The 10,820-nt window shown below is 29.5% G+C and overlaps 2 protein-coding genes across 2 annotated transcripts in view; one reads left to right on the top strand and one right to left on the bottom strand.

Moving 5' to 3' along the window:
- Positions 1-6,702, bottom strand: part of LOC113371591 (acetylcholine receptor subunit alpha-like) — a 219,180-nt gene extending 212,478 nt beyond the window's left edge. Inside the window, exon 1 of the mRNA XM_026612225.1 lies at positions 6,590-6,702. The gene's annotated coding sequence lies outside the window, so the exon portion shown is untranslated. The remainder of the gene's footprint in view (positions 1-6,589) is intronic.
- Positions 6,703-7,056: 354 nt separating this feature from the next.
- Positions 7,057-10,093, top strand: LOC113371587 (puff-specific protein Bx42-like). Its single transcript, XM_026612220.1, has 10 exons — positions 7,057-7,180; positions 7,265-7,419; positions 7,490-7,650; positions 7,941-8,203; positions 8,271-8,452; positions 8,705-8,816; positions 8,904-9,201; positions 9,360-9,447; positions 9,525-9,669; positions 9,794-10,093. Exons 1-10 carry the CDS (start codon positions 7,167-7,169, stop codon positions 9,984-9,986), a joined length of 1,611 nt encoding a protein of 536 aa, XP_026468005.1. The 5' UTR covers positions 7,057-7,166; the 3' UTR covers positions 9,987-10,093.
- Positions 10,094-10,820: the final 727 nt, after the last annotated feature.

The following is a 10,820-nucleotide window of genomic DNA, read 5'->3' on the forward strand; positions in this document are numbered from 1 at the left end:
AGTATATGAACACAATTTTATTAAATAACCTTAAATTGAGTAATTTTATCGAAACACAAATTATGTAAACAATGTCAGTTTAATTCAAATAATCACTAGGTCCAAAATCAGCTCATACTTATCCAAATAATTAACTCGTTTTTAATATAGAACATTACCTCGTTTAATATTTTTATTAAATCTGATTCCTACAAGACTCGGTCTGGCGAACATCATTGATGTTCGTTCGCGAACTGTGCGAGATTGTGTTTTATATAAGAGCTCTTCAGGGTTGTTGAAAACCCCTGGGACTTTGTAAGAAAACTGATTTCATTGGTCAGCGGAAAATTTTACCGTCACATGGTACATGTGGGAAATACATGGATACATGTTAAGGACTCTTTTATTGCGACTTTGCTAATGAGGTTTGGGTAAGGGTACTGATTGCAAAATTTAATTAAATAATTTTGCATGGGTTTTAGTAGTGGTTTAAGGTGGAATATATAATTTAAATACTAAATACACACATATATTTTGTTACTTATATATGCTAATTAATATTTTTGACAAACAGGATCAATTTGTACATTTGTTATACAATACAAAGTATATATTATATTAATTTAATCAATTATTTGATTGTTAACAAAATATATATATATATATAATTTTTTTCATTAGTTTTATTACTTCTAGTAAAGGGATTTAACACGTTAATCGCCACCATAATATCAGAAAAAAATTCACATGAGCCACGGTAATTTTATTAGATTATTTAGTTGAAAATGTATCAAGAAAACCTAAATATCAGAGGAAAAAAAACTGCCAAAACTCCTGGAAAACCACCGTTTTTTATGTCACACATACATGATTATATTAATATGGTCACATAATATTAAAACTTTTTATTTCGAAAAGCCAAAAAATTAGCAAGTCAATTTGTCAAATATATTACAAATATGACTGATATGGCAATCAACGTGGTAAAGTTGAAAATATTTTAATTTAGGTGTTAAAAGTATTTGCTCTCATGTAGAGGGAAGTCCCGTAACGCCGGACGGCACCTAGTGCCGAACACTCTATTTAACGCGTATTATTTAAGCGAGTATAAATCTTTTCATTTCAAAATATAAGTGAAAGGGGCACGGAAGATACACCGGTGCAGGATCAAAAAATTTATCTGTGTATTGCAGCTTTAACTCTTTGAAATTCTGTAAATAATTATGAAAAAAAATAATATTTTGACTCCTTAAATACACAAATACAAATCTTTATTTATAAATTAAATTAATAATGAGAAACGTAGCGGAAGCAATGATTTTAAAGAAATCTTTATAAGGTGAAGATGTCCTCATTCCTCAAATGCCCATAATTCGGACAGATATAGCATTTCAATTTAAAAGATTGTTATTTTCAGTTGGTCTGAAATTCGAATTCACAATCAATAAACCTAAAGGTCAATCTTTAGATTTGAGAGGTTTAGAGATCTTTAGATTCTAAATCAATCAATTTTTCGATTTGAGAAGTTTTGCTTTTCATACAGACAACCAGGTACTCTTTATATCTATGCAGCCAGTGAAAAAAATACTGTGTATTCACAAATATTGCAAAATTAGAATTTTATGAAATTTATTCATTTTGTTGCTCATCTCTTAATCATTTAATCACAACGTGTCACTCAAAACGTGGCAGAAAACATCTAATATTTTATAAATTTAAATTACACGGTTAAATGCCTTCTTGTTAAGAAAACGACATAAAATTAAATTTTTAAAAACCAGTATTTAAATTTTAAATCAAAGTTTATTTTACAATAAATTTAGATGTAGTTTTGTAAATATTGAGCTATTTTTTACTAAACGTATTTTTTTATATTGCAAATCAATTTGCAAATTAAATTTTTAAAATTATCATTTATGAGTATATTTTATGCTTGTTAAGAACATACTTCAATATTTCATGAAATTATTATAAAAATTTAACTTAAAAAAGAAAGTAATTTTAATGAAAACGTGAGGATATTATAACTTAATTTGCAAAGAATGTGAATGAAGCATTTCACTTATTGTTCTACTATTTTATTTCATCTTTAGGAAAGAATTCTTTAAGAATTTAGAACTTTGAATCGATTTTCTTAAGAATTTAGAACTTCAATCTAGAAGAATGTTTAAGTTTTTAATTCACTTATTGTCTTTTATTTTTATTTTATTTCATCTAGATTTGATTTTTTCAAGAATTTACAAGAATGTAAGACAATTTTGAAGAATTTTGCATAAATGTAAGACAAATTGTTTATGGTCTTATTATTTTATACTAATTGGATTGGATTTTATTTATATGTGTAAATTTAAAAAAAATAAAAGGTGTCTGATTGTATATTGATAGAATTTGATAAACTGTATAATTATAATATCATTACACGTCATAATAACAATTTTATATTTTTTGGTAATTTTATATTATATGATTATTTTACTAATAAATTTATTTTTCATCTGTACATAAATAAAGACCGAGCGATATGTCGACGCCCGTGAAACTGCGCGCGTGCGCATTGAGTAAGGTAAGGGTTGTGGGATAACCCATATTCCTCACAATGTACGATATGCCGAGGTGTGTATGCTGTATTCTTTCTTGGGTCGCACACGTTGAATACACACATGCAGAAAATGAAAATTTTCAGATCATTATAATGGACGCACATCCAACTGGAAGAGTTATAGTAATATAAAACTTTTTTTAATTGCGCCAGATTACATACTGATAAGTAATAAACATACACAGTCGCCATTCTAAATTATGACATCTTTTGTGTCAAAGTTGTTATTGAATTACAACTAAATTGAAGTGGTGATTGGATTGTCTTCGGTCATTTAGATAATAATGAAAGATAATTTCGCTGAATTTGATGCTAATTTTCTGATCCTAAAAACTTATCCATAACGGATGGCATGGCTATATAGGTCTACCATTAAAACAAAAAAATAACTAAACCGAAACTTAAGTAGTTGCAAATAGCATTTTGCACTAAGGCAAGTTGCATGAACTTTACGATACCTATTCATAATCAACTTAATAATAAAAAATTTAATTTTATTTATTTAGATATAAAATTCAATTGGACATAAAATTTTTGCTTCAATTAAAAATTTCAAATAAACTTCTAATATCTGTAATTGTTTAAGAAGTTTCATTTCATCCATTTCGTGTTCTACAAATAAATTTTATTCAAGTGTCAACTGTAATCAGTATGCACCATGTATGTATCTACAAAACAAAGAAGGCGGATTCCCATTAGAATCGCGTAAATGCCCGGCGAAATTCTAAATACTGATGATTAGGCGCTTATCGTAGGCCTAAAATATTTCAGCATGTTATTTCCAACTTTGAAATCAACCGCCATACAAAGTTTCTACAAAATCGTCAGGAATAAAAATTCAACTTTTGATTACGAAAAAACGGCCTAGCCGATTCTAAAATCGTATCTATAACAAATAAAACGATTCCTTATAGCACTTTCATTTGTTAGCCCTTATGTTCTGTTTATTTCAAAAATAAAATTTCCGCGATCACTAAAAATTATTTAATTTGAATTCCAATTGATGTCATTCGAACATACTTATAATATCTGTAAATAAAATTAAGTGATTAAGTTATATAACACATTTCATTTCATTCGTTCCAAGCTCTAACGACGTATTTTATTTAAATACGAAAGACATAGATTCTGATTAAAATCGCTCAAACGCGGGGCGCAATTCCAAACTTTGGTGAAATTTTATCATTCAGCCGCTTATCTTAAGCTATATTTCAGAATGTTTTTAAGCCTATGGTATCAATCGTCATACAAAGTTTCATCAAAATCATCAAAAAAAAATTTAACATTTAATTACGAAAAAACAGTCCGGCCAATGTTCACCAAATACTAATCAACGCGATTCCCAATAAATATCTTTCAAATAGTTTTAGAATATTTATAATTAAGTTGATTAAAAATTGAGAGCTAAAACGAGGATAAAGAAGTATACTTTTCTGCTAATTACAAAGAAACGGTTAGGCTGATTTTCGCACAAAACTGGCACACTAATCCTTATCAACCTTCATCGAATGTCTTTTGAAATACACACATTTTTTTTTAAATCTTCTTTCTTTCTTGAAAATATGTCGACAGTAAATCGACATAAGTGTGCACACATCTTTAAATTTAGTCTCATTCCATTCAGAATGACTTGAAAGGTCAAGAAACCATAAAATTAGTAAAGGGGAAATTGAAAATTGCTCAGAAGGTAGAAAATTGCATTCAATAACATTTAAATCACTTAAGTAACTATTACAATTGTTATAGTATATATCATATGTATATGTATGAAGAAAGGCCTCTACTAAGCACAATCCTGAAAAGAAAAGGAAACTGGATCGGACGCATTCTGCAAAAAGAGTGTCTCCTGCACGACGTCATTGAAGGCAAAATAGAAAAACTGAAAGGACTTACGCGGGAACTGAGAGCCGAAGCACAGGTCCAGAATTCATAAAAGAAAATACATAAAAATGAATATAAAGTGATTAATGGTCATTAATTAATGGTTATCAAACGGTTATGGGAATAATAAACAAGGGAGGTGAGGAAAATCATTGATTTTGTGGTGCTGCCATACCCTGGACCTGCCTTCAGGCAGACTACTATTTATTATTATTATTATTATATCATATCATGACTAATACTCTTAATCAGTTTGTTTTTATTGAACAGTAATCAGAACTTGAGTCGTATTATCTCTTGTAATGATTCTTCTTAACTACGTGGCCTTTTTAATAAGAAACCTAATTCCTAATCCATCTATTTTTAATAGATTTTTCTAAACACATTTTCACCATTACGTAAGAGAAATTTACAATCAAATGTTAATCTAAAATTGAATTCCTGTATTTCTATGTATATTATATGTATGAATAATTATAATGAGATGCAATAATTATCAGTGCAGGGTATTAAACATCATTTTTAAATAACTTATTAACAATGACATAATTAATAAGATCGTAATACTAACGATGACATATTGAAATGTCCAATAAATGAACAATCCGTGAATGGATATAGACATTGAGTTAATTAGTTTGTTAATTAACAGTGGCTTTTCAAAAGAAAATCCAGTGTTTACATTACATATAAATTTGTGAACCAAATTATGAAGTATAACTATGAAAAAACTATAATATGCATATGGCATATACAATTATAAACACAAGTGCACTAAACATTCACATGCGTATACACAGGGCCGGTCCTACCTTGAATGCGGTGCATGCGAAAAATGCGTGCGCACCCCTTAGGGGACTATAATATAGTTTTTCCAATATCATTTAAGAAATGTATGATTTTTTGCATATTTTACTAATCCTTGTACAACTTTTTAAAATGCGTTAAAATTTACCTTTAAAACAACAATCTGACACGATGGGAAAGTGAACATAAATACATTCAATTCGGCTCTCACGATATCAATGGGAAAAGTGTTCGATGAAATTTTGGATTTTATAAATTTATTTTTTATTTGAAAATTAAATTAAAATATTCCAATATAAAGTGCCGGTGTTATGTTTAATAATGAAAGGCTAGAATTATTTGCTCTTTATGATTTGCTCAATATAATAAATCGCATAAAATCCCCAAAATATATACAGTAGAAACTCGATTAACCGAACTAATTGTAGTCGATGGGCATTCGGATATTAGAAAATCCGAATAATCGAATGTATGGAGAATAATGTTGAATATTTATTAAAAATAACAAATACATACATAGATATCAACTAAAATCAATGTTTATTAGGAAATTAACACTTCCTTATGCATGTACATAGTTTTTTAGACTAAATTACATACAAATACTAAACTTCAGCATTGATTATGGAAAAATTCGAATTGTAGGTATGTACATACATATAAATTGGTTGCGATTGTCAGTCCGGATAATTGCGAATCCGAATAGCTGAGATCCGGATAAACGATATTCTACTGTAAGTAAAATGTTTCAAAACCCAAATATTAATATTACACATGCGTTGGAAATAATTTAAAATTTAAAAATATCCTTGCAAGAAGTAATGATAATACTGAAATTTTTAGATGTCCTAAAAAATTCGGGTTGTATTTAAAAATTTAAAAATAGTTCGGAAGAAGGCGCAACAATTCGATTATGAGACCCCTCGAATCACCTTGATCTTCTAAATAAATTTACAATCAATGTATTTTATGCACTTTTAGATTGTATCTAATTTTTTGTGTACTAAATATAGAATTATTAAAAAGTATTTAGAAAAATTAATGAAAATGTTAATTTTTAATAATAAACTGTTAAAACAGTCAAAATAATTCGGGAGGAGGGCGTCAGAAAAAAAATGGCATTTGGGCGCTGAAGACCCAAGGATCTGCATATACATACGCATAACGCATACCATATTGTAGTATTGTAAATCATAAAATAAAATCATTTATTATATGATTGAATATTGTATTAAATCTATTAAATTAGTTCTCTTCAGACTCATATCATACGCGGTTGCAATAAATCGAATATTTAACAAACAGAAACAAATTTTTTCTTACCTTCGAATGAATTCTGCTACAATATTTGATCGGATTTTCGAATTAAAGTCCAGTTCAAAGCCATTTTATATCTTTTACGCCAAATCGTGTTTTAGTTATATAACTAAGTAAACACAAAAGTATTTTTCTGTCTAACACTGAATTGAATATTATTTTATTGTACATTTCAACATGCATAATTTTAAGGTTACAATTTTCTATGAATTGTTCGTAATGTATCACCACAATAACACAATTTGGCAGTTGAATACAATTTCAAATTAACAAAGATAAACGTCAGTAAGCACACGATAGCTTGTAACATTGTCGAATAACAATTAAAACCATCACTAAAACACTAAAACTATGTTTGTATCCAACGCTCAAATGTCATATCATTACCATCCATTGTTGTTTTGACGTTGGTAATGTTGGTATCCATGGCCAAGGTGATGGTGAGTGAAGTTAGCAATTTAACATCCGTCATACTTTAGTGCCAATGCCAGACATAACTAAATAAAATTAATGCATATGGAAATAAATAAAATATTATTAAGCGAATGCTAGTTGTAACTGTGTATTTGTCACTAAGATAAAAATGTCTTTATCAAGGTTTGTGCAATAATTTACAAGTGGCTTATTAACTTCGACAAAATAATTTAACAACAATGGCTGATTTACAATTGATTGTTTCAGTATTTTACCAGCCCCTTCGAGACCCGCTTGGGATCGAGATGAACAAAGACGCATACAAGCACCACCCGTGGGAGCTCTTGTTTCAGCAAGAATTGCTGCGCCTCCTTATGGACAAAGGAGAGGTTGGGTTCCACGACAAGAACAAGATTTTGGAGGTCATTTTAATAGCCTAATTCGATATACTATGAAAACTGTATGTTATATGTGGTAAAAAATATGTTGCAGATGGCGGAGCTTTTCCAGAAATTATGGTGGCACAATACCCATTAGGTATGGGAGCGCCTAATAGTAACAAAGGTACTTCGAATGCACTGGCCGTGCAACTTGACCAATCCGGGAAGATTAAATATGATGCAATTGCTAGACAAGGGCATTCTAAGGATAAAGTATGTATATATTGATATATTAGTGCTAAAGTTTATGTTAGAAAAAACAATAGCAGCAAAACAGATTGTAAAGCAATGTTACTTTACATCAATTACGGAGCGAAGTGAATTGCTGACAGAGGCAAAGATAATTAACATAAAGTTGTGTGAATGTGTTATTTTGCTTTAATAAATTTTGTGTTACTTTGCTCTGAAATAAGTTTTGCTAATTAAACAAAGTATCACCATAACGTGACAAAGAGCTATTTTCATAATCTAGATTTAGTGAAATAATGAATTACTATTTTCAGATTGTGTATTCAAGTTTAAGTGCTTTATTACCTGCAGAAGTACTTAATGATGATGCACCAGAATTACAAAAGCCAGATGAAGAAACTATTAAGGAAAATATGGAAAAAACACGATTGGCACTAGAAAAAATCACTAGTGCAAAAATTCAAGCTGCTATGCCAGTACGTGCTGCTGATAAACAAGCACCAGCACAATATATAAGATACACACCTTCGCAGCAAGGCGATCAGTTTAATTCTGGAGCAAAACAACGTGTTATAAGGTTAGTGGCTTTATATTGAAGTTTTCTGTGTAATTTAATCTAGCATATAATACTTTTAATAAAACAGAATGGTTGAAGCACAAGTTGATCCAATGGAACCCCCTCGGTTCAAAATAAATAAAAAGATTCCAAGAGGTGCTCCATCTCCACCTGCGCCTGTATTGCACAGTCCTTCAAGAAAAGTATCAGTTAAAGAACAACGTGAATGGAAAGTTCCTCCTTGTATATCTAATTGGAAGAACGCTAAAGGTAATATTTTTTTTATTCATAAAATCATACAAAATGTGAGTAAGCTTTTTAAAATAACTTTTATTATGCTAATTATTTATGTTTTGCTAAATGTTGTTGAAAATTTAAGAAACATGGTAGTAATTGATATAATCTTCTGAAATATGATGAAGCAGTTCTGTGAAAATATTAATAAACTCAAGTTGCAAACACAAATGGTCACATTGCAAAGTACCATTTTATTTGACTAATAATTTCTACTAATGATTTCAGGCTACACAATACCCTTGGATAAGCGTTTGGCTGCTGATGGCAGAGGTTTACAGCAAGTTCATATCAATGAAAATTTTGCTAAATTGGCAGAAGCTTTATATATTGCTGATAGGTAAGATGTTTTGCAAATTGCCCTTTATATTATTTGTAAGAATATGTAAATACTTCTATGTTCCCTAAAAATCTATTTCTTCTTTAGAAAAGCTCGTGAAGCTGTCGAAATGAGAGCTCAACTCGAGAAGAAATTAGCTCAAAAAGAGAAAGAAAAGAAAGAAGATAGTTTACGTCAACTTGCTCAAAGAGCTCGTGAAGAAAGAGCTGGTATCAGGCAAATTGATCCTGCTGGTGAAACAGTCATTCCAAGTGAAATGAAAGAACGAGATGAATTAAGAGCTGAAAGGCACAGAGAAAGAGCTAGAGAAAGAAACTTGGCCAGAGCTGGTGCTGAGAAAAGGGGTAAACTGCAACGAGAGAGGGAACGAGATATTAGTGAGCAGGTAAAGATATTTGGAAATAGTAGTTGAAACAAATATCAAGAGGCTTTTTTAGTTTTTATTTATTTTATTTCAGAAGTTGTGATCAATAGTTGAATTAGACTTTTATAATATTTTTGCAACTTAGTATAGCAATATGAAAAATTCTTTTTCTATTTTAGATTGCCTTGGGTCTTCCTGCAAAAACTATTGCGGAGGGAGGACAATTTGATCAAAGATTATTCAATACTACAAAGGGAATGGACTCTGGTCTGTATTTATGCATCTTTATATTATATAAAGTATAGAGTTGAATACAAAAAATTTATTTGTAATTTAATTTATAGGTTATGGAGATGATGAGCAATACAATGTATATGATAAACCATGGAGGGATGCAAACTCTATTGGTTCTCACATATATCGTCCCAGCAAAAACATTGATCAAGACAATTATGGTGGAGATCTTGAGAAAATTGTTAACACAAATAGGTATATGAACTGTAATACACTAAGATTAAATTCAATTCTTGTTGCATATTTTTTAAATGCTGAATCAAATGAAATAATTTTTAAAAATTATAACAGATATTATGTTTTTATTTTTATTTTTTAGATTTGTCCCAGATAAAGATTTTAGTGGTGTGGACAGATCAGGTCCGTCAGCACCAAGAAGTGGACCAGTGCAATTTGAAAGAGAAGAGGATCCATTCGGTTTGGATCAGTTCTTGAACCAGGCCAAGAGAGCCCCCAAGGCACAAAAGCCTGATGAGCACAATGATGATAGTAAAAGAAGGCGAAGAGATTAAATTCTGAACTTTTTTGAAACCACTCAAATTTGTTAGCTAATATTTGAATATTCGTCTTGACAATTACATTTAAGTGTATACTAGACAAATACAAATTTTGTACTGTTTTACAGTTTACCTCACATTATTGTACTTTAAATCACATGTGAAAAGTACTTCCGATTTGCATTCTATCTTTTTTATTTGAAAATATTTTTTTTATGAATAAATTAATATGAAAGTAGTATTTTATATGGAAATATAGCAACTTTGATTTCACACCCTGAAACTTGGATTCATTTGATTAAAATATTAATATTATTATAAGTATAATAATATCATGTAATGTATTTGTTTGTGATAGACACAAAGTGCATTTCTCATAATAATTATTACTGTTTATTTCTCCAATATTTGATCATACTGTACAAAAATATTTGTAGAATATTAAATGATGCAATAATATTTAAAATACATATTTGGTTGAAAAATTGTAATAAAGTTTTCTTTGTCATTTTTTACGAGTTGATCATTGTAAATTGTAACTTGAGGGTTTTGAATTTGTGACCTACAACAAAAGATCTATGTGCTCTGATAAATTAATACATTAGTAAAGAATCGGTGCAAGAAATAATACTATTATATACGAAAAATTATTTCTTCATGACACATTTTTGTATATATATACAATACATATATATTTCAGTTCGGTTCAGAGGTTGAATAACTCATAAGTCATATTATATCAAATCAAGTTGATCGATTCGGTTAAGTTGTATGATTCAGTTAAGTCAAGTTGAATGAAGTCTGATGATACGGTTAAGTTATATTAGATAATTGAAGTAAGACTATGCA

Source organism: Ctenocephalides felis, unplaced genomic scaffold, assembly GCF_003426905.1.
Source record: "Ctenocephalides felis isolate EL2017-DRISC unplaced genomic scaffold, ASM342690v1 CF-g0.4_SCAFFOLD_01492, whole genome shotgun sequence".
NCBI lineage: Eukaryota > Metazoa > Arthropoda > Insecta > Siphonaptera > Pulicidae > Ctenocephalides > Ctenocephalides felis.

Excerpts from the sequence above, each read along its gene's own strand:
- LOC113371587 (XM_026612220.1), top strand. Across the intron at positions 8,204-8,270 it reads GCAAAACAACGTGTTATAAG|AATGGTTGAAGCACAAGTTG; the intron begins GTTAGTGGCTTT and ends TTAATAAAACAG. Across the intron at positions 8,453-8,704 it reads TAATTGGAAGAACGCTAAAG|GCTACACAATACCCTTGGAT; the intron begins GTAATATTTTTT and ends TAATGATTTCAG.